We start from the raw sequence: 24,671 nt of genomic DNA, 5'->3' as shown, positions 1-24,671 counted from the left end.
GTTCTGATTGGCTGAAAAGTGGGCAGAAACCTTTGAAATGCCTGTCAATCATTAACGGAGCCCTTATAAATAAAGCCGTGTCTACCATGGCTGTATTTCGAAAACAATTAAAGATGGTTACTGTTACAGAAGATTGTGAAAAACAAACTCCAGTCTGTAATTTAGCTCTTCTTTCACTTTACCTGTAATATGATAATGTGTCATACGATTCACAATCAACGACGTTTTGGGCCCTCCCAATAAATTTTTAAAAGTTAATTTATTTTAGCAGTTAAATTCTGTAAAGTAAAAGCAATTAAGTCAGTGTTTCTCAATCCGTTTGCATGTTTTAGGCTTTTCCCTACGGCCACACGCCTGATTTGAATAAGTGAGTAATTAACAGGTTTCTGCAGGACTTGATGTCTGCAGAGGAGGTCAGACAGTCATTTGTTTTGGAATAAAGACGCATCTAAAATATGCAGGGCAGTGGTTACCCAAGGACAGGGATGGAGACACTCTTCATTCCAGTGTTTTCTACCTGTGGTCCATCTAAAAACTGGAGGACAGTGGCCCTTGAGGGCTGGAGTTTGACACCTGTGGTCTAAGGCAGTGGTCCCCAACCACCGGGCCGCGGACCGGGACCAATTGGTACCGGGCCGCGCAAGAAATAATGAACTACTTCCGGATCTTTTATTATGAAAATCCTAAACCGGATTTTACCGGTTACGTCTTGCGCTTCAAAATTGAGCCAACTTGCAGCAGAATGAGTAACAAAACAACATCGGAGTACAGTGAACCCTGGCTATTTCCCGGTTCACCTTTCTCGGTCTAGCTCCTTCGCGGATTTGCATCGTGCATTGTGTTCTGCATTCTGATTGGCAAAACAGTCTCTCCGCTTCTTCTCTACCTGTGTGTCAACAACGTTGCGGTTTAATATGTACACATACTTAAAACAGCTTGCCATATTTAACATGATCGATGGTGGCATGTCAGTTTATAAGAATCTTTTTGCCCAGAAGAAAAAAGAGCGACAACAGCTACCGATAACTATGTTCTTCTCTCGAAAAAAACACACCTGCACCGCGGACTTTAGAAGAAAAAACCGCTACAGAGCGGAGTCAGGATGCAGCGGCTCAGTCAGAAGAGCAGTGAAATACACGTGAGTCACTATTTGTGCTACTGTACTTTTTTGTTTTTGTTTTTCATAATCATTTTTTATTTTCTCCCGTTCTAATCCAATAACTCAGGTCGCGGTGGGGCGGCGCTGATCTCCGCAATTCGGCACGGGAATCAGTTCATATTAAAATTATTATTTTACAGTACAGTAGTTATTTGTAAAAAAAAACAAAACAAAGTTTATACAGTACTTTTTATTTGTTAAACAAATGTTTGGGCCTGTAAAGAGGTTTTGTTCTTTGGTTTCAGTGTATTATGGAATATTTCATTGTATAATAATTGTAAAAAAATAAAGGTTCCTACTTCGCGGATTTCGCCTATCGCGGGTTATTTATTTATTTTTGGAACGTAACCCCCGCTGGTCTAAGGATTTAGACCAAATTAGACAATTTGGGGTTTTGTCTAAGTGCTTGACGCATGCGCCGACGCATCGGTGTTGCCGGACCCATCACTAATTAAAATCATGTTTAAATTCTCAACTGAAAATAATAAAACTGTAACATGCAACAGCCCTTCAATAAATCACACTCCAAGATGGATTATTAGATTTTTTTTTAAAATGTAATTGTAGCAACATATGATGTATAATTTAATGGATAATGAAATGCTTGTTTTGAACTATATGATCAAATGCAGTCTAATTTCCCCTCTAGACTGTGTCATTAACCAGCTTTATCAAAAACCATCTCTGCAACAACAGTCAACAAATCTCAGTACTTTTACTTCCTGACTTTGCTGAGCTTTTATTGAAATTCTTCTACACCCAACATGACTGCAAGAGCAAATAAGTAAGTCAAAGAAGTAACTTGATGTTCATGGTTAAATTACAGTTTTCACCTAAAACAATTTCTTTCAACCGCTATTAATTTTCTGAATTGTGCAATTTGACTGACTAGCAATTTAAGAAACTGGTTTTTAGCTACTTGTTTACTTTAAACATGTCTCAAATGCACAATTTCCAAATAATAAAGGGTTGGACTGTGGTAACTCATCCAAAATGTTGCGTACACACATGTCTACAAAAGAAAATTTGACTTCTGACTTTACAGTTATCCAGTAGCAGTCAATGAAACTCTCCACAATGAAACTCTCTCTGCCAAAAAATATTACTGAATCCTCATTGCTTGCATTCAATATTGTTTGAACTAAGGGAACCTGAATATATAAAATTAAAATATAGAAAATATGCTCAAAAACAGTGTTTAAAAGGAGCCTTTTTTCTGTTTATGCAATAAATAATATAAAGTGATTCCTGCAGTTGTCAAACAAAATATTCTGTCATTAAGTCAGTTTATTTTTTTTTTTGTTTTTCTTTGGATTAACTGTTGACTGTGAAAGATGTTAGTTAAAAGCACATTGCAAACAATATGGAATATAATGAAACAGAAAAGTCGTCCTTCAGGCCTGATGAAACCTTCTTTGTTTTTGTATTAGTCCTGCAGTCCATTGCTGCACTTTGTGGTGCAGATGTTAAGACTTTGACAAAATTGTAGAATTTATAGGCACATTTCATTAATGGATCATTGAGTTCTTCTCGACTTGATACCACATGGTGGCAGCATTTAAGCAATATTTTTGAAGACTTCTATCGTTTTTATCATGAAATCAATAAACCTAAGGACAGCCACAGTCTTTATTCATAGATAAAACCTTTTGTTATGAATATTTCTGCTGCATAAATTTTAGTGTAACAGAGTTAAGACATCTGTGACCACATCTAATCTAGATCTGAAATAATAAAGTTAAAAAATGTGATCAAAGCCTGTTTACAGCAGTCTTCATAATGAATGGCACCCTTTGTAGAGTAAAAAGTGTTCACAGAATTGATTTTTTTTATCACAGTAGCTTAAACTGTTACTCAATATTTAATGTTGTCATATTAATTTGCAATGCAGCTGCTGATGCCTTTATCAGCATCTTTTCGCCAATAAAACGGGAATTCAGCTACACATTTTCACAAGGTCGTAGTATAGAGGCATTTTGACAATTTTTCATCTTTTCACAATTTCTCCAGATCATCCAGCCATCGGTTCTCCAATATTCTCTCTTGTCTCCAGATCAACCAGAAGATTTTTAAATTGTTTGCTTATTTTGAATCCTTAACCTGTCAAATCAGCTAATATTTACACATTTTCACATGTTTTGTAGTAGCCATTAAATTTTTGTTTAAAGTGTTATTTTATACTGAAGAATTATTGATGCTCAAACGAGGATTTTTGGAGGACCCGCAGCACTGCAGATCTCCCATTATACTTAACGACCATGAGGCGCTTTTTCACATGTTCTCTATTTGTTTCATGTCAGATCTAGTTGGAGTTTCTGTTGCAGTAAAGCTTGAGGTTAATCACATCTGACTAAAGTACACAGTTCCAGTTAAATATCCCAGCAGAGTTTATCAAACCCGACGTGTTTTTCTTTGCCACGGTAGAACACAAAAAGCTTTTTATTCTTGGCATCATCATTCCCAAGCAACAATTTGGTATGTAAATAGTGTGTAAGTGTTGTTATGGTAACCTGGGGACCAAAAGATGCCACACTTTGCTGAAGCTTGGTGGATTGTTTTTTACTTTGAGTAAACTTGCATCTTTGTGCCAGTAGCTATAACTGCAAGCTTAGGGGAGTAAATATTTTAGGGGAAAAAAGTAATATGTATAAACAAACTAAACTAGATAATACTATATTTTAATAAGAATTTTAGAGGTTTCAGAAACTGTGTGCATTTTTACTCTGATCAGCTGGATAAAACCAAGAGCAACCAAATACTTTCAAAAGTCAGAATTAATCTCAGAATGAAGCTAAATGTGATATATTTGTAACTCTGAGATGATTACTCTACATCTCAAGTAGAATAATCTGTGCAGATACCAACTACTAATCTGGCACTCCACAAATATGATCTTTATGAAATTGTGACAAGAAGAAATTACTGAAAGAAAGCTGTGAGGACAAAAGACTAAAATTAAACTTCTGTATTGAAAACTAACTCTGCACACCACTCTGAACACATTCCTCCATGGTGATAGCAGCATCATGCTGTGGGGTTGCGTTTCTTGAACAGAGATGTTAAAGATGAGCAAAGTTAATTAGATACTGAATGGAGATAAATAAATTGAAATATTAGAAAAACCTTGCTGGAATCTACTAAAGACTTGAGTCTGGAACGAAGGTTCAACTTCCAGCAGAACAATGACCCTAAAATGGCTCAGATCAAAACCTGTGTTAAAATGGTCTAGTCAAAGCCCACACTCAAATCCTCTTGAGAAGCTGAGACTAATGTTCAATCTGACTGAGCTTTAGCTGTTATTCAAATAAGAATGAGCAAAACGTTCAGTGTCTAGATGTGGAAAGCTGGTTTAAGGTGAACATTACTGCACAATGCTGGTCGAGTTCTCAATAAAAATAGGAAAATAGAGAACATCACTCCAGTTCTAAAGTCCTTCACTGGTTCCCTGTATCTCAGATAATAGACTTTAAAATACTTCAATAGGTTTAACAATCACTGACTGACTTAAGAGTAAATTGTTATAGCAACCCTCCAGACCAATCAGGTCTTCTGGTTCTCGTCTCCTCCTGTTTTCCCAAAACCAGAACCAAACACAGAGAAGCAGAATTCAGTGTTTATGTTCTCCTCTAATCTGGAACAAACTTCCTTTAAATCGAGGTTAAAACCCCCCCTTTTTTTTAGAGTTGTTTTTGACTAATATTAACTGTAACATCATTCATTTTTCTCTGTATTGCAACTTTTAATCAATTTCCTTTAACTTTCCACTCCAGTGTTTTGTTTGATGTTTTGTTATCATGTGAAGCACTCGTCTTGTTGCTGAAATGTGCTATGCAAATAAACTTGCCTCGCCTCCTTACCTTTGCAGTAAAATATGGTTCTTCAGTGTGTTGACTCAGAAGGATGAATACATATTCACGTCACGTTTAAGACGTTACTTTGTAAAAGATCCTGACAGCCGTGTGTCCTTTTCACAATTGTTACTTTGTGTTTGTCTGTCATATCAAATACCAATAACACCCAATGAAGTTTGTAGTTGTTGCATGACAAAATGTGAAAAAGTTGAAAGAGCATAAAAATATTATTGTAAGAATTTCAACTGAAGGAGTAGAGCTCATCTTTCATCCTGCCTTGCAGCTTTTATTCATCACGTTTAAGTCCTTTTTGACCTATCCTAAAGACCATCAAGACAATTTTATTAGTAAGAGATTAAGCATAATATATAAATCCATTATATATTTATAAAGAAATCAATTTCTTTGATTTACAATCAAAGACATTTGATTGTAAATTTATTTTTGCTGTATTTCAATGAGTTGCACAGTGACTATTTTCCTAAATTCTAGGTATTTAAAATAAACCAAAGACACTAAAACTATGACTTCCTTTTTCAATTGTGCAGAAATATAAAATATTCCTGTTGCTCAAGAATATATGTAATTAAAAAATATCATCATTCTATATTTCTTCATCTCTCCAAAAGACGGCCACCTCTGTGGTCCCTTCTCTTCTTATCTTCTCCACTTATCCTGGGACGCAGTCGCAGAGCGCCATGTCACTGCGCGCTAGCAGTCGTCTCCCACGGCCTGGCTGGAATTCGAGGCTGTGGGTGTGGAAAGTGTTTCTGACGGCTTTGTGCATTCTTCAATTGGAACCACATGTTACAGAGCCTGAATGAGACCTGGCACAGGGAGCGAGGGAATATCAGATAATCTGCCCTGAGCGTTCTAGTCGCAGTGAGGCAGGCAAAGAATAAACCTAGTATTCCTCTTTGCCATCTCCATTCCTGGGAGGACTTTAGTCCACCAGTGAAATATATATATTTTTTTTCCTTCCACAGCTCAACTTGTGCGCTCAGTCCTCAAATAGACTGACATGTTTGCCCATCACACAAATATGTTGGTATTTAGCAATTTAAGCCAGATGGGATGGTACGATACAATGCTATGTTTACTTAGCAGTAAAGTGAAATGTTTAGGGCAGAGGAAAAAAAAGGAGATACTGTAATGCAGAATATGTCACATGAGACGGCCTGTTTTTCCTCTGAAAGATGAGGAAAAAAACGAAGAAGCAGATGGTTTGGTTGCAGGAGAAACGTGCCAGATTAAACTTTCTCCATGAAACTGTAACTCAGATTGCCACAATAATTAGTTGTGTTAAAAACAAGACAAATAGCTGTGTAAGCGCATGAGCAGCCATGAGTGAAGATTCATTACCAATACTGACATGTAGTCACTGGCTTTAGTTTTGCTCTTAATAAACTAAGTCACAATGTGCACCAGAGCAATGAGCAGAAATCCTCATGTTTATGGTAAATGCGCCTGTAAAGTATTTCTGTCTCACAACCACATTTCTCCCAAACAAAAGACCCGCGTCGAGGCTGAACCGATTCCAGCTGATTCGGTTTTTGTCTCGTCTTAAACCAAAAATTGCATCCTGTCAGACAGCACATGTAAATGGAGGACTTTATTTCTGATCATCGCTGACTAATATGATACTTACAGCTTTTTTACATGCTTAAATAACTTCTTCTTTTATCCCATCACTGTAACAAGAAACTGGAACTGGTGACAAAACAGGTGTCCGTGTTTCCAAATATCCATCACTTTTCCAATGGTGTTCTGTGAAAACGGCATGAGTGAAACATGCGGGCGGTGTGTGTTTCTGCGGCTGTGTGTGCTTTGGCTCAGTCAGTGTGTTAAGGGAATCACTTTTGGTCATGTGGGCCAGGAGATGATACTGCCCGGCTCTTTGGCTTTCATTCGCAGCGCCACCAAACCCGTTGGTTTGTAGTCGCCCTCCGGCCCCTCGATGGCGGGCGGGCCGAGGCCTCCCGGGAAGCTGTGGAGGGAGTATAGGCCGTTGATGCCGTGGTGGTGAGGCGGGTGGTGGTGGTGGTGATGCGGGTGGCTGGGGGAGGCAGGCATGCTCATGAAGCCCTGCAAGTTGCTGTGGGGGTGAGGATATGGACTCATGCAGGACGATGGGATGGAGTCGGCTCCTAGGACGCAGGCCGCACCTGAACTGCCCCCGGCAGCTGTAGCAGTGGCTGGCCACAGGTTTCCCTGCATCTGGATGATGACAAATTTAGGATGGGAAACTTGATGGAAAGAAAAAATGTAAATCCTTCATATAGAGTAAAGTGCTCTGAATGCATGATTGGAAACAAGTCAGATTTCTTGTGGAGTAACTTGTCGGATTTGGAGTAACCCACCTGATATGCATCGTGACGAGGGAGAAGAGAAATATCGTAAGAAGCTGCAAAATGGTTGCGGACATCCTGGATTTTCCCGTAGCGTTCCCGTTTCCTCCATTTGGCTCGACGGTTTTGGAACCACACCTTTGAATCAAAGAGAAAAACAATAAATAAAGTGCCTTGCAGAAATATTCATACTGCCTGAGCGTGTTGTAAAGTTACAACCACAAACTTAACTGGATTTTATGTGAATTTCATGAGACAAACCAACACAATGGTGTGTTTAATTGGGAAATGGATTTTTATTTTATTTAAAAAGTTCAAATGAAGAACTAAGCTTCCCATGTTTTGCCCAAAATTCCACATTGGAATTACATCTGGACACATCTTTCCTGTCCAAGGTGAAAAAAATCCTCCATGTTGCATGAAGAGGCCACCCCCATGTTTCATTATTGATTTGTGATCGACAGCATTCGTTTCCTAGGTGACAGCATTTTGAATTTTACATTCAACTTTATTTATCTTCCACTGAACTCCTGACAAGCTTCCCTTTATGCTCCACAAGAAAAAAACTCTCCAACAGCATGATGGTGCCTCCACCATGTTTCACAATGTGGATTCTGTTGGTGATGGTTTTCTGCCACACATTGCTCTTTGCACATAGGCCAAAAAGTTAATTTCTAATTTAATCTGATCAAAGTTTCTTCATCCACATGTTTGCTGTATCTATATTTCTTGTGTCAAACTGCAAATCAGTTTTATTTTGGCTTTTTCAGCAACAACTTTTCCTTACTAGACCCACAAATTGTTGCTCAATCTGCAGATTTTCCCAGCTGAGCTCTGGATCTTTGCAGTGCCTCCATAGGTACCACAGACCTTGAGGATGACTCAGTGATTAATGCAGGCTGGTCAGTTTACGTGGACAGTCATGTTGTTGATCAAAAATGTACAAACTGGCATTTGTTTGCACTGAATTTCATTAGAGAATAAATCTGGCTAAACAAATACCTGCTACGCTTTTCAAAATCTTATTTGCCAAAAAAAAAAAAAAAAAAGAAGCCATGCAAAAAAAAAAAAGAAACACATTAAAGTTTATGATTGTAGCCTGTCAAAATGTGAAAAATATTTAAGGCACTTCTAAAGGCACTGACCATAATGTTAAAAGAAGTTAGTCAAAACTAGCCAATCTTTAGGATCCATAATTGTAATTCCTATTCCTAACACAAGGTTTAAGATGTGATGCACACACCTGAACCCGGGCCTCGGTGAGCTCCGTCCTCAGAGCCAGCTGCTCTCGGGCGTACACGTCGGGGTAGTGTGTCTTCTGAAACACTTTCTCCAGCTCCTCCAGCTGAAAGGTGCTGAAGGTGGTCCGGTTGCGCCGCTTCTTGCTTTTCCCTGACAAGTCTATGGAGTCGGCGATGGAGTCGCCCTGCAGGCCGCCGCTCTGCTCCTTCAGCTTGCCGCAGCAGTCTGGGCCGATCCCAGGATAGACCATAGCTTTTAGAGCGCCTTTCTCTCTGACTGAGTAGCACACAGAAGAAAAGTTGAGTCACTAAAGTTCTCTTTCAGGTTTGTATTAGGTTTGTGTTTGGGTGCCATGCTTACTTTAATAAAACTTTTGAAAGATTTTGACTCAAGTTGGACTGTAGCTCAATGTTTAATTTGGCCTTCAGTCAACTCCTTGCCCTCCTGAACAAAGATTATTTTAACGGCCATAACCAAATGAAAGTTTATTTTCCAGATTTGCGGAGCAGAAAGTTTATCGGTGACCTTGATGGACCTTTACACTTCAAGTCAGCAAGCTCAAAGTTAAATATGACAGATGAAAACAACATGAAGTTAAACAGCATTTAGTGTTGTCACTTAATGCTTGTATGGCTGCTCTTAATGATTTTGAGATGTAATAATTTGTCTGTTAATCTTTTAATTGAGAAATGTGTTCACTCTTTTATTCATGATAAAACTGTTTCTGTTTTGTTGTGAATGTTTTGTAAACTCTGTGTCTGAGAATATTTTTTAACTAATATGATCCACTTAATGCAACAATTTTCAATCTCCTCCGAAATATATTTTTAAAGCTGTTTCACCTTGATCTGGATTTAACATTCAAGTTACCATGGGAACTTAGAAGTTCTTAAGTACATCTTTCTTATAAACTCTTTAAAATGTTGACACCAATAAGTCAAAAATCGTTTAGAACAGCTTCTTCATATGGTTCAAATGAGAGCTAGTGATGTTTGCTTGTTTCTCACTTCAGTTTACGAATTCAAACAGCCAAAATAATCAGTCTGAGACTCCCGAGGAAAACTAAAAACACAAGCAACGCTAATTCTGATTTAATTTGATCAGAGCAGACAAACTATATTTAGGTGGCAAACAGGCAGCTGGCTTGAATTCAATTAAAGAGCCACATCACAGTTGAAGGTGAGAGCACCGAAAAGGACGTGTGAATGTTACAGGAAAAACCGAAACATAACTTTGCTTTACATACATATATAATTATTCCTGTTTAAGAACTTTTGGATTAATGAAGTGTTTTTTCCCCTCCTCGTTGGGTCATGTAGGAAATGTGAAGGCTTAATTTTGCTTCCTGTTGTCAGAGCAAGAACAGGGTAGCTCCCCTCCTGCAGTGTTTGGATGTTGTTGTCTGTTTTCATTACGTTTAGCCCTTCAGTCTAGAAATGAACTACTCCATCTATTTGCAACCACCCACTCACTGGGGGCATGCTGACTCCCTACTTTGCTTTTCTCCTAATATAACGTAAGGCCTAACGCAAAATGCTCCGGACTGCAACATTAATTTCCTCATGTCCATTAGGTCCAACCTTACGCCACAAACTGAAAATGTTCTCAGCCGCAAACATGGGCCGCAGGGCATTGAGCAGCTTTTAGCCTGTCAAGAGCTCACATCCGCTCGGCCTCCGTGGGCGAAACTGAAGATCCATATCAGATGCAACGTACAACTCAGAGGGAGTATCTCCAAAAGCAAAAGCAAGGCGTATCGAGCCGTTAGCAGGAGGATGTGATGGGATCCATCAGGACTGAAGAAGTCAACCTCTCCATATCCATTTACTGTGGAGCTGATCGGATGTTCTGGGCGTAGTTCTTGCAACTTTTAAAGTAACTGAAGGAACTTTTCATATTTAAAATAAATCTTATATAAAGACCCTGAGGTTTGGGGTATTTTTACACAAAATCATTTGAGTTTTACAAAAACTTTCTGAAATTGTTATTTAAGCATAACTATATTTTATTACATTTAAATGTGTTAATGTGGAATAAGATCAAAAAGTATATTTCTCACTAAAACACCAAGTATAAATTCTAAAATGAACAAAATTACTTGGGTAGCTTTTATTTTAGTGTGTGTTAGTAAAAAATAAAAAGAAATGCAGTTGCCTACAACTATCTGGACAGGCAAATGCAAAAATAAAAAAATGTAAATAATTTGTAAACTAGAAATAACCGCTGTCCTAAAATAAAATAAAAAGCCATTAAAGTAAATAAATAATTTAAAAACAAATGAAAACAAATCTTTTTAAACATCCTATTGTTTTTGATTGAGGTGACTTGGAGAGGCTGAGGCACAGCAGCAGTTACACCGGAGACAATCTAAGCAAGTCCAAACAGACAAACAGAATTTTTATCAACGAAAATTTCCTCGACTGCTTTGCAAAACTCATCGGAACTAATAAACAAAGCGAAATGAAACAATTACACAAGCTTCGAATTAACAAAAAACATATAACATGCCATTTTTGCAGCTGAGCACAATTCTATGTTTTTTTTGTTGTTGTTGTTTTAAACAGAAAAATTGTGAAAAAGACGCTGATGAATGGGAAGCGGTGAATTACTGAACCATAAACATGAATGCTGATTCATTTTACGCTCATGAATCAAACAACATCAAACAAAATCATTAGTTGCAAGAGAGACAGAAACATAGCTTTTAAATACAAATTTGATCCAATATTTGTAAATATTTTCCACTCGCCATCCTCTCCACATCCAACTATATTTCGGTGTGATGCTTAAACGCGTCCTGAGAAAATTTTATAAAATAAGTCTGCCGTCGTGCAATTACCTCCCTCACTTTATAATTATTACGCTTATGTTGGCTTCTAACTCACCGTCTGAGCTGCTTTCATAAAATGCCGCCTTGTCGCTTATCAACGCTTTGTGGTCCGGGCTTAAACTGTCCAGAAACTTGCCATGTTTGGGAGGAGACGCGGCCGCAGAGCTGTGCGTAAAGTCCGCAGCATCTCCAAACCTGCCCATGGAGGCGGCTGCGTACAGGTCCCCGCGCAGGCCGAGACGGTGAGGAAGCGACGCCACAGCAGGATGGGGAGCAGGATGATGGGAGGGTTTCTGCAGATCGTCGCAAGGGAGAAAGGAGCCGGAGCCGGAACCACTGCCTCCGCCGCCGCCGCGCTCGAGTCCCGGAGAGTTGGCCGGTGTCCTCCCGCCGCTCTGGGCGGAGAAAGGCAAACAGTTCTCCGTCTCCATGGTTCTCGTCCAGTGGGCAGTTGAGGCAACAGCGACTGGGCGCTGGCGGCCTGGGCACTGTGAGGGATTTTCACGTTTTTTTTTTCCTCTTCTGTGCTCGAGTCAAGTGGGTGGGATTAAACAGATCAGAAACAAAGACCCGTGAAACGTCCACTGAAGGGTTGATGTGTGAGATAGTTTGGGGTTTGGGTGTGTGTGGGTGTGTGTTGAGTTTGTGTTGGTGTCCGGTAGTCTGATATAATCCGCCAAGAATGTAATCACGGGCGGTTTCTGTCGCCTAATTAACCATTTCATTGATATCACACTGGTTATTTTGGAGATATCGTCAGATCAAACGGGTCACGCTGCAGCCACGGCCATTTGTTTTCCTTCAGTTCATCTACTTTTCGCTTCTCTATCTAAATCCTTCAACTCCATATTTGCACAAAGAACAAGGTGTTTGTTTATCCGATTTTTCCTGTCAAGATGAAAATGTTTTAGGCGGCTGTAAAATTATTCAGCTCATGTTCATGTTGTAGAAAGCCGCGCCGGGGCCTTCGTCGGAAAAACACCGAAGATTCCGATTAAAACACAAATAAAGTTCAATTCGGCCAAGCATCTCTTAAAATATACGAGACAACGTTAAAGGAGTAGCAATTTATCTAGATAATTTATTTGTTATATTAACGATTCATTCAAATATGCCATGGATTGTTTTTTTTATATATTTCTTTGTTGTCATTACAGCAATCAAACCCTTTTTATAACCGCTGAACGCATTTTTGCTTGTTTCACTTATGGACGATTTAACGCTGGTTAAGATTTGGTCGGGTTTTTTTTAAGGTCTTTATTTTTTTTTTTCTAATATGTGATTAAAGAAACAAAAGATAAAATAAAAAATATACAATTTAAATAATTGGGAAAAAAGCACAAAATTGTTTCTCCAGCAGGCGATGATTTGTAAAAAAAAAAAAAAAAAAAAAAAAAAAAATCACTTGTTAAAGTCTTAATTATCTGAACGACAAAATTATGATCCGTCTTTTCTTAAGGAATTGTCTGTCAAATAATAATTAAATACTTATGTTAGAGTCAAGCCTGTTATTATTATTATTATTATTATTATTATTATTATTATTATTATTATGTAGCTAAATAAAATAAATAATTTACCTTAAAAAAAGACATATAAAAAGTAAGAAGATATTCGAATATTAAAATTTTCAATAAGTACTAGAACATTTAAAAATGTCATAATATATAAACATTTAATGAAAAGAAGGATGCATTTAAACTGATGCAATTTTTTTATGATAATGTTTAAAAATTATGGTAAGTTGATGTATGCGTTTAATAAAATATATGAAAAGCAATATATTTCAGGAGGAGCTACAGTTCTTTATAGTAATTCTCATTCAAACACTTAAACTCGAGATCCGTCATAATGGGTCTGAACACACAGACTGAAATAGCAAAACATTAATGTGAGGATCATATTAATTCCATTCCAAACTTAAAATTTCTGAAGTGAAATCTTAAGTATGCTTAGTCCGCTGTTTTTGCTTGTTTCTTATGCGAATGAAGAAAGTTAGTTTCCTAAACAAAAGAAACAAAAGCATAACAGCAAAATTTGTTCAAGGGCCATGGCAGAAGATGTGTTATTCTTCCTCCCCATGCAGATCCAACGTGAACGCACTGAGACTCGGCATTAGAAGAAAGAGCTTTTGATTCGGACGAGTTATCTCAGATCTAGACGGACCTCATCCAAACACGCTGCTGCACTCACAGGCTTCAGACGCAGCGCCGTTAGTTTTTGGGGGGCATCTCAAAGTCTCTCTGGATACCCGAGGCCGCGCGCTGCTCAGATGATGGACAAGTGGATAAACATGAGGTCCATTTGCTTGGAGAGGCAAGTTCTTTTTCTTTTTTATACCCCCCATTCAGATGCATGAAATAAAACTGCTCAAGAACAAATACATTGTTTGATTTTTCTGCTCCTGATAAAAGTTTCTAGTTTTTGGTTGATGGAATTTAAATTTGATGGAATTTGTTTTCAAAGTTTCACATTTTCCTTGAACATGCTCCTTATTGTGAGGAACTTCCAGAGGTGTGAGTAGAGCTTTAAACATGCATGAGAAAAGTTTTCTCTCCCTTTCTGCCGCCTGAGGAAGTACAAGCTCTCTTAAACCGCAAACTCAGCCCGGTGCTTCGTGAAAAAAGCCCCAGAAGACCAGCTACAACCTCAGCTGCAGTAGGCGACTTGCTTTCTACTAATATCGCATCGATTATTCATAAGATGTGCAGCTGGATGGGTTGATCTCTTGCGAAAGATTTCAGTCAGATTTGTGCATGTTGCGGATTAATTTACTACAATATAGAACAACTATTATAGAAAAGCCCAGGACTAAAAATGTCAGTGTTTAGTTTAACTGAAACAAGGATCCTTGATCAAATGAAGCGGGCCCTGTGTGTGATCTCCGCCTGTGATGTGTGCAGGTGACGGGTTTAGCCAGGAAAACGCCAGATAAACAGTGTCAACACTGTGTCACTCTCGCGCTTCCGGTGCCCCTAAACCCATGTTCATCCAGCTTGTCCTGGGTATGACCCTGCACAGGAAATCAGTTCAGCCTGTTCAGAGTCCCAGTTCCCCTTCCTCCTCCTCCTCCTCTTCCTCCTTCTCTTCCTCCTCCAGCAGCAGTGGTTCTGGGCACAGACACCGTGGAGAAAGGTGACCCCGCACTCTCACTGCTCGACATGCAGCCCTCAGGCTAAAGAGGAGCTTCCTCCTGTACGGGACACCTGGCGCCCTCCATCTTCAGCACACAAGTGCAGGGCAGGTCAGAATTTTACTTACTCTCACACATTTGATTGCCATATCTGAGAATAATCCATGAGCCACTGGCTCACGATAGAGAGGTGAACCAGTTTCACTTTATAGTTTTAAACTCGACTGAAAGGCGCTCCAACTTTTATAGTTTCTAAAGGAAACTCTTAGGGTTTGATGAAAGGATGGCTACTGTGTTTTCAATGGAGTCCAGGTGAGAATTTTGAAGCCCCAGTTGGCAGGCATGTGGTGGTGGGAGCATCATGCTAAGGGTCTGTTTTATTAACAGTGGTACAGGAACTTCATACAACTTGAGTGGATTAGTGAATGAACAGGAATTATTCCAAATTCTTTAACTTTGCTTTTAATCTCGAGTTAGATGGTGGAACCGTTGGGCGATCCGACGAAACAACGACCACAAAGCTTGTTTTGGAAGGGATGAAGCAGGCTAACGTTATGATTCAGGAATTATCCTCCAGCTCCATTGAACATTTATGGACTATGCTGCATAAAGGCTGCCTTCATGCCAATTTATTGTTAATGATTGAAGTGTTTCTCACAATTCCCAAAGAGACATTATACTAAATATTAGTGTGAGTGTGTGTATGGTCTTTTGAATGACTGTCACAAATTTACATGAATCTTTTTCCGATCTGAATCTGCAGCCAAGATAGCGTATTAATGCCATTAATGCCACTCAGACCTTTATTAGTGGTATTTAGCTGGTGTACATCTGGGTCATGAAAGCAGAAGGATTTTCTCAGATCAGGCCAGATAAAGTCAATAAACTGTCCAAAATTAAAGTTGGCTGTGCATTAAAAAAATATAAACTGGGGTTGTTGATTTATTCTACCAGTGATATATTAAAACAAGAAAGATCTGACAAATACTTTGGAGGTTATTTATCATTTTTGATTTGTCATTTCAGGTATTAAACAATATTTAATTACACATTTACATTTACTAACAGACTTCTTTCTTTCTGCAAGTAAGTGCAGAGAAGCTTAAGAGACTGTGCAGTATAGTGATTTAACTTTATTAGAAACACTCTAATGATGAAAAGTGAGGCCTGTTTAAAAACATATGTTATAGTTCATTTTCAATGCCCTGTCTGTCTAATAGCTGTATTAATAAATTAGTCTACAAATTGAGAATGTAATATCTGTCCTATTCCTGTTTGCATCATTCAGCTGTAAGATATTGAGTCAAACAATCCACCTTTTTACCATCTTTAAGAAGGGAAGAGAATATACAGTATGTGTGTATGTCTGCTCTTAACTCTGTACAGATTTAGAAGAAAGTTTTACAAAAACTCAGATTTGCACATTAAGTCTTGTTTTTAAAATTCATTGAAGTTGTTTTTAGGATTATAACATTGAAAAGAGCAAAATCAAATAACAAAATAATAATTTGTGACTTATTCCCATCACGAGAGTTTGAAAACATCTGACCAGAACTGGTTCTGCTTTTCAAAAAGACGAGGATGAGCCGGAAACCTTAACGAAAGGAAGAAGGATTTGAGTCGCCGAGTGAAGAGGATCTAACCTTTTATGGTGAGAATTGGGGAGATCTCAAAACAAGCGGCTGGAGGAAGAAGTTATAAAGTCTGCTCCGCCAGATGAATACCAGCACAGGACAGGCTGCTCAAACAAGGAACCGCTCTGAACTTCTTCGTCTGGCTGTCACCGCCTGGGGCCTTTCCCCTCACGTACAGGGTGGCGATTCAACCTGAGGTTTGTATTAGAATAGGAGAAGGATAGCTAATTTAATTACTGGGCCATGAATGCACAGAGATGATCCCATATGTAGAGGCAGTGCTCCTTTCAGAGGCCTCCCTCACATCCTCCGGTGCATGGCCAGAAGCTGCAGATTCAGCTGAGGCCGTGATTGACAGCTGCCGACCTCGGGGTCGGACGGCCAGGCGAGGTGCATTCTGGGAAGCTTGCTGCGGTCTGCTGGATGTGAGATGGGAAGTGGGGTGGCTGTCCTCTGTCTGACCTCCTGTGAGGCGTCACTACACAGCCCAAAGAGTGTTGGGATCCCCAGCCACAGCACACCAGGGGACAGGCTGGCCACAGTCTCCTAATGAGCAGACAAAGACTTTTCCTCAGAATGTCCTTGAATAAAGATTCAACCGAGTTTTGTCCTTTCTTCTACCACGGAAGAGTCAAAACATGCCTTCGGTTGAGCCCACCAGAGAGGTTTTTTTTACACTCAAAGACCCAAATGTTTGACGCTGCAATGACAGCATCTGCAGGATTCCTTATTGCACATGTGAAAGCTTTTTGTCTGTGGTCCATCCATCATTCACTCTCTGTTAGTTAGTTGCCTCTCTCACTGTTTTTTGACAGCTGGAATCAAGATAAAACAGAAACAAGGAAAAATATTTAAAGGGATAATCCAGTAATAATTATCCAGAGAGAGTAGAAACAAGAACGACAGGGTATGAGTTCAGACGTTTCCCTTTTCTGACTTATTTTTTAGTAGAAAAAAATACTACGGGGTGCCAGACTAAAGCCCTGACACCATTAGAGGACAATTCAAAAAGTTTTGTATTGCTTAAAGAGTGTCGGATGAGCTCGGCACAGTAGCTCAGACACAGAAGTAGGCCCACCACTTTAAGCGATCTCCAGCCTGTCGTGATAAATGTCTCCCTGTTCTGATGAACCTAATGAGGGACAGGCCCATTTGGCCTCACTCCTTTCTCACAATCTGCAGGAATCTGTAAACATGTACCTCAGCAGAACCATCTGGATGCTGCAGATTTAAGCCCAGCTCCACCGGACACACGGCCGAGCTATGAATAAATAAACCTGATATCTAAACGTGTGTTTAAAACAGGCGTCCAAACACCCCCACACACCTCCCCTCGCCCCCAAAATTTGGAAAGTATGTCCAGATGGGGACTGCATGCCAGAGAATTGCAGGAGTTTATTATTATTATTATTATTATTATTATTATTATTATTATTATTATTATTACTACTACTACTACTATTTTGTGCTATGGAAAAACAAGATATTTAAATAAATAAACTTTATGTAAATAGCAGTTTTCACAGATAAAAACCACAAAGTTCTTAACAGCTGATTTATTTAATTAATAAATCAATAGAATATTTATCTTCTTTTAAAAGGACAGTATTACTTATATATGATACATAATACATAGTGACATTTCGTAGCACAATCCAGTAACTATGTTAACTGGAGTTGTTATAAAAAATGCTATAGTTTTATAACAAAATATAGCTTGTTTTATATATATATATATATATATATATATATATATATATATATATATCAATCAATCAATCAATCTTTATTTCAGACACAAAAAAGGTCCATAGTAAAACAAAAAGAAAAGAGAAAAAAAACAAAAAGGAATATGACAGTCACTGAGCCACAAATAAATGATGACGCCAATGTTTCCACAATCTTGAGAAAAGTCTCGCTGTACTAAAAACAGGGTTTATATATATATATATATATATATATATATATATATATATATATGTGTATATATATATATATATATATATATTAAAAAAATAAAACATATATATTAAAAGAAAGATAAACTGACGTTGCAATCTGACGCCTTGAAATTCGCCGCTGTCTCTTTAAGGAGCTCTTGCTGCTTCTAACACGTCATCACAACAACGTTTCTCCATGAAGCTTTTACTTTAACAACTGAGAAGAGGCTGGTATGATCATCTCAGCAGACACGCAGCTCCACCAGGTCTCTGCTAATTGCTGCTGCTAGTCTGGAGGAGCCGAGCGGGGGAGTCGCTGGTGATGGATGCTCTGTGACACCTGCTGAGACAAAGTGTTTCGCACTACAGGAGATTAAAGGCTTTCTCAAATATGCATCAAAGCAACGCTCCATCTGTTTTTGATGAGGGGAAAGCATTATTAACACCATATAAAGCTAAAAAAAACAACCTCAATTTAGCATAATACTACCTCTTTTTAAAAAAAAAAAAGTTTGTTCATGTTATAAACCATCTAAACACCGAGTGTCAACTAATTTTTAGGGATATGTAATATATGTGGTTTTTAAATCTCCTACAAAACTTTGTTTTTGATGCTTAAAATGCAGGAAGCGGTTGCAGTGACAGACCATCGTGGTTTCATTTTTTTTCAACCCCGCAGAGTCAGAAGATGTCACCGTTGCTCCTGCGGCTGCACGGTGAGTGAATGAATGAATGTGTTATTATGGGACATTTAGAGACAGATGTAGGCTAATGGCGCCGACATTTTATTTGATATCAAAATATCGAGGCAGCAGTAAATCAGTGTTTGTTTGTGGTTTTGCTCTAAAAATGCTACAGCTTGTGTGTCCCCTGTGGGTAATTTATGAATTGAGTTCAAAATCGCGCAGCTGTCATAGTGATTTATAACACGAACCGATCGACAAAATATACTTAATTTAATTAGCTTTATATGCCATCATTCAATAAAATTGGGCCAGAGTCGTTATGATTTAAAGACATAACATTTTTTTGACGGGAGAAAACGGATTTTTAAACGTTTCATACACTTTGTAAATTATTCTTGTTAAAAGTGTTGTATTTACTTAAGCAATGGAAAATAATTTTAATGTAGAAATGTTGTGTATTGTGGGCCCATATTATATAAATACAAATGTTTTTATTTTAGTTGGAATAGCAGCTGTCAGAGTTTACTGTGATAATGTTTTTAGCAATTATTTTTCAGAAGTACCGTTACCTCTTGAACAGTTTCACATTTGGTCAGATTCAGTGTATTTTATCATGTTTTTTATGTACAATTGAGAGGTGGAAGGAAAACGATGCTTGGTTTATAAACCATTTCACAAATAAAATCTCAAATGTGTGGCTTAAGACCTTGAATCTGTCTTTTGTACTGCAAGTCCAAACTGCACAGTCATACTTAATGAATTGCAGTATGCATCCTTATGAGGCTAATTTGTCATATTTAAAGAACCTTTTGAAAATAACAACCTGTAATCAGATATAAAACATGCTTTTCATTAAGCCCACATTTCTGAATTATGTTTTCTCTGTTGGTCTGATGGTGTACAATGAAAATACAATCTGAAATGTTGTATTTTCATTGGCTGTAAGTGAAAAATCATGATTTAATTTAATTTACAGTTAAGCAGGATAACTATCATTTATATTATATATAAGTATATAACATTATACTGTACATGTAAATATAAAAAAATAATGATTTCAGTAGTATAAACACTTGTTTCTATCCAAAATGGCTCAGTGACATTGGATAGAGAGCATCTGTGAACATACATTTTTAAGCCTTATAATGAGTAAATATATAATAAATTGAATTTGGGTCACGGACTTTGACTGAGCTATTGTGGAAGTGCTTTGACTTGAGTCATTCAGTTGTAACTCATGTTGTATATTCAAGGTTGTTGCCCTGCTGGAAGATGAATTTCATTCCAGCATCAAGATCTTTGCAGCATCAAACAGGTTTTCTGCCAGGTCTGCCCAGAGTGTGGCTCCATCCACCCATCACCTCTCAGCTGCTATCTCTGCTGAAGAAAAGCCTGCCCACAACACAATGCTGACAAAAAAGAATAACAAGGTTCGAATACTTCTGTACGGATGCTGTAATTAGATACATGCAAATTAAAAAGTGCAAATAATAAGCTAAATTTTACCCGGGATTGCCTCACTGGAATACCCCTTTGCTCCATCCTGGGCATTTTTGAGAGGCAGATCGTCATCTTAGATGTGGGTGAATTTGTGGCGCGGCTTCTTGTTCTCCTGAACGCTGAATGCCAAACCCCCTGGTGCAGGGCAGCTCTTTGTTCCTGTCCAATCAGACACAGCTGTACAAGCCAAACTCCACAGAGATAGCTGGGGTCAATCTCCAAGCGGATGCTCCGGCTCATCCTGCTACCGAAGCCCCGAGGGGACGGGTACAGAGTGTGACCCCCTCCCCTCATCGAACAGCCACCCAGACACTGGCCATAATATCCTCCTTCAGCTACTGCAGCTGTGGTGACTAGATTGACTTCCCTCAAAAGATCTGAATCACGCTTCACTTTCTTATTTTTATAATTGCGTATTTACAAATGAAGGAATCTCCAGCCTTCATTCTCTTGCTTTGCCTTCACTCCTCATTCTTAATCTTAATCAGGGCAAAATGAGGACAGCTTTAAGAGACCTGTCTGAGCGACACAGCTTTGCAGGGTGGAACCAGACAAGCATGGCGAATCGGACTGAGAGGAGTTCCACACAGAAAGGACATCTGAGCTTTTCAGGCTGTTTAGGAAAAGCAAGAAGCAAAATGACCTTGGGGGCTGAAGTGGCTGGATAGAAAATAAACTGTTTGGAATTACTCTGCACATCGAGGAATAGAAAGCAGCTGCAAAACTCTGAGCGCACACAGTTGATTTCTCAGTGATATGGAAAAAGCTTTCAGCAGACACATCACACTAACCTCTGGGCTCAGAGCGCAAAAGCATAGGTTGTAATGTTTTCAACATGTTCTCCACGTCTTTAAAGCAGATAAAGAGCGCTGCTGGGGATTCAGGTTCTGCTAAAACGGACTTTTTCCTTCAGTGAAAGGAGCTCTGGTCTGCACCAGATGAAACAGGGTGCTTAATTGAGATAATTTATACATAACCATGGATTAGCAAAGTCTGTGGATTTTGGTAATGATGGTAAGGGGGTGGTGTATGCACATGCTGCTTGAGCGCTGTAATAAATGACACACAGGTGTGACTAAGTCTGCACCCTATTTCAGGCAAATCTAATTTAGGGCTACCTCACAGCAGATACATTTTCACTTCCGACCAAAGGATCCTTTCACCAAGCAACCCAAGGAAGTCTGATGGATATCCAGGAGTTAGGACTCTTACTTAAAAAAGATAAAACGAGTAAAACCAATAAAAAAGAAAATCAACCTCAATCTACAGACTGACGTATTTAAAGTTTGTGATAGCCTGTTGGCAATCGCCGCTAAGATGGAGTACCTGGTGGGACAATCAAGGAGAAACAATCCGATAATCGACGGAATTACTGAGTCGTCAAATGAGACTTGGGCTGAGACGGAGGAGAAAGTGAAGACAGTTCTGTCTGAAAAGTTAAACGACGTAAGATCGAGATGGAGAGAGTTCACCGCACTGGGAATCTAAAATACATTATTATGAAATGCAGTGCACACACCAAATTAAAGGGAACATAAATCCTCTCTCAGGTAAAATAGTATGTTTATAAAATAAAACTGCTGTTCACGAAGTCCTAAATGTAGGTTAATGAAACAGATGATTAGCAACACATTAAAATGTACACATTGGTATTTTTCTAGTTCAGCAAAATTGAATTAAAATTTGAACGCACGTCATTAAAACACAAATTTGATCTCAGATGTAAAATTAATGACAGAATAGTGAAAAAGAAAAGCTTTTCTTTTATAAAGCACTGCTTCACTGTCCATAAATTGTACAGTTAAAAATATATATAAACATCTTTTTTTGTCTTCTTTATGCATTCCTGATGTACAATGAAGGACAAAGTTATACATTGCTCTGTCAGATTTACATTTATAATTGTTTTCACTCAACCAAAAAGTTTGTCTCTTGCAGAAAATGAGACAGTTATCACTGAAAACACAGTAAAACTATGTAAATTTTGAAAAACAAAATCTGTTTTTATTTGTATTTCTTAAAAAAAAAAAGTGGAAAAATATTTATAATTCTTTCAATAGAAAAAATCTTTATTGGCAATAAATCAATAAAAATGTTCCTATAATTGCAGCTTTCAGGACGTTTCCACTGGCATTTTGATCATTTATTTTTGACCATGACGTCCAAATCTTTGCTGCTGGAAGGCCTCCATGCCATCACCCTAATCTTTAGCTCCTTTAATTGATTCTCTGTCAGATTCAAGTCAGTATTTTGTCTGGTCCACTCCAAAATGTGGCTTTTTATCTCAGTTGCCTGGATGAGATAAGTCATCATTCACATGATGAAGCGATGCTGCGTTTTAGGCCCACAACCACATTGGCCAAAACTCCTGCAGAGAGAATCTGGGATAATGGGAATGGCCGGCATCTCCTCAGTTTGGAGACCTGACAATGAACTCTGAGCGACCGGCCGCCCCCCAGACAGCTTCCCCTCTGGTTCTGACCGTCCGTAATGCAGCCTTTGCCTGGGGACCGATCACCCCGGCTGCCCTCTTCCTCTCCTTCTCTCCTTCTCTTTCAGTGCCCTCGTGCTTGCTCTCTTTCTCTGATTTTCTCGCTCTCCATGCTCTCATTACACACTCCTTTCAAGAGCTCCCTGTGTCACCAGACTGATTAAAACAAACACTGACCCTATTTTCATATCTAATCCAATTGTGCCCTTTTTTCCCTTCTCCCCAGCCCTGGAGCATGCAGGGTATTAGGTGTCCCTGGAGCCATGGGACCCCCCTTCTGTGACTGATCTTAGATTTCAAACACTCAGGAAAATTACATATGGTGGGCAAACAGTAAATAAAGTCTTATTAGACTCCACTGTTGGACTCATAGATGCAGGATTTAGTTAGTGTATTTCTTCAAGCATGATTGTTGTCAGTAAGACAATAATGAATAAAATCTGCTTGTTAAGTTCACACATTTATCCCTAATTTCAGACGTAGAAGAAGAAGTAGGTCCATTAAAGTCTAAGCTCTGACTGAGAGAAGGCCACTGTTTGTTGTTTAACTATTTGGGGCATGTTGCTCTCAGGTCAGGACTTTACCTTTGACCTGAAAGGAAAAGATTCGACAGCAGAAGACTCTGTTCGTCCCACAGACTCCCGGTCCTATTGAACTCAGTGTGTGTTCATGGTGCTTTGACCAGGCTCCTTTTGGACCCCAATAATATTTATTGTCTTACTTGTTGCATCTTCCTACTGTTCTCCTGGAAGGTTTCATATACTGAAGTATTTTTATAGCATGTAATACACCCATGAACCAATTTTCAACCTACAAAAGTATTAAAATCCCTTCACTTTTCCACATGTTGTTACATCACAGACTTTTTCTAAATAAAAAATATAGCTTACTCTTACATTTTTATAGAGTACGTTCTCTGATCTTTTTTCTTTTATTAAAAAAATATAAAGATGGATAAGCAGTAAATAGATATTCATGCCGTTGGCTTAATATGTTGTCGAAAGTTGTTTGGTAGCAATCACAGCTTTACCTTTTTTGGTGTGTCTTTTTAAAGCTGACGCATCTATTCACACTTAGGCAGGCTGGAGCGATTACATCAGCCACTTTTAGCTCTTTCCAGAAATGTTCCTTTAAATATAAATCCAGATTCTTCCTCTGTTAATTTGATTGAGTCCTTCTGCTCTCAAGAGACACATTTTCTTCAACCAGCTCTGTATTTCTCACCTGGTATGTGAACTGGTTGGTCAGTCCCTGAAAGACATCTCCACAGCATGATGCTACCACCACCAGCCTGCTTCAAAGTAGGGATGGTATGAGCCAGGTATCAAGTAGTGCCTTCAGTTTCTCCAGACAATATGTAGAGCTCAGAATTAAAAGATAAACTTTAACTTTTTCACCAGTAATTTGAGAAAAATTTACCTTTTCTAGTCAGATTATCTCTAGTGTGTGTTTAGACAGAAATTAAGAAGACTGTTTCTGTCTGAAGCCACTCCTGTCTGTCCCTGCCATACAGACCTGATTGATGAAATGCAATACCACAGGTAGACATTTTGGATGACTCTCCTATTTTCACGAGGAAACAATAGAGCTTCACCTTAGGGACCGTTGGGTTCAAGGCCACATGTTTGAACGAAAACATCTTCCTTTTTTCTCAGCATATTCTGGAGTTTTGGTGATTCTCTTTCTATTCCAGGTGGTAGAAGTTTGGAACCACAGAGAAGCAATAGAGATGATAAATTCTGTTATTGAGTTATGTCTAACATTGTGTAACTCAACATGTCAAACATTCAATCCACATCACCCCAGTCCTAAAGCCCTCAGTTTATAAATCGCTGAATGGCTTGGCATCAAAATACA

The 24,671-nt window shown here is 38.7% G+C and overlaps 1 protein-coding gene across 1 annotated transcript; it reads right to left on the bottom strand.

Annotated features, from left to right (window-relative positions):
- Nucleotides 1-6,607: 6,607 nt before the first annotated feature.
- On the bottom strand, nucleotides 6,608-11,945 carry alx3 (ALX homeobox 3). The gene is made up of 4 exons (XM_032561742.1): nucleotides 11,486-11,945; nucleotides 8,602-8,876; nucleotides 7,371-7,496; nucleotides 6,608-7,227 (listed from the first exon to the last, which is right to left on the bottom strand). The coding sequence occupies exons 1-4, from the start codon at nucleotides 11,859-11,861 to the stop codon at nucleotides 6,874-6,876; spliced, it is 1,131 nt and encodes a 376-aa protein (XP_032417633.1). The 5' UTR covers nucleotides 11,862-11,945; the 3' UTR covers nucleotides 6,608-6,873.
- Nucleotides 11,946-24,671: the final 12,726 nt, after the last annotated feature.

This window comes from Xiphophorus hellerii, chromosome 1 (assembly GCF_003331165.1).
Source record: "Xiphophorus hellerii strain 12219 chromosome 1, Xiphophorus_hellerii-4.1, whole genome shotgun sequence".
Classification (NCBI taxonomy): Eukaryota; Metazoa; Chordata; class Actinopteri; order Cyprinodontiformes; family Poeciliidae; genus Xiphophorus; species Xiphophorus hellerii.
Note: the sequence above shows the minus strand (reverse complement) of the source record. Positions and strands in the feature narration are given on the sequence as shown.

What these genes read in the sequence shown, in the direction of transcription:
- alx3 (XM_032561742.1), bottom strand. Translation starts at nt 11,861, where the DNA reads ATGGAGACGGAGAACTGTTTGCCTTTCTCCGCCCAGAGCGGCGGGAGG. An exon ending in TTATGAAAGCAGCTCAGACG is followed by an intron (nt 8,877 to 11,485) that starts GTGAGTTAGAAG and finishes TGTGCTACTCAG; the next exon opens with TCAGAGAGAAAGGCGCTCTA. An exon ending in TCACCGAGGCCCGGGTTCAG is followed by an intron (nt 7,497 to 8,601) that starts GTGTGTGCATCA and finishes TTTGATTCAAAG; the next exon opens with GTGTGGTTCCAAAACCGTCG.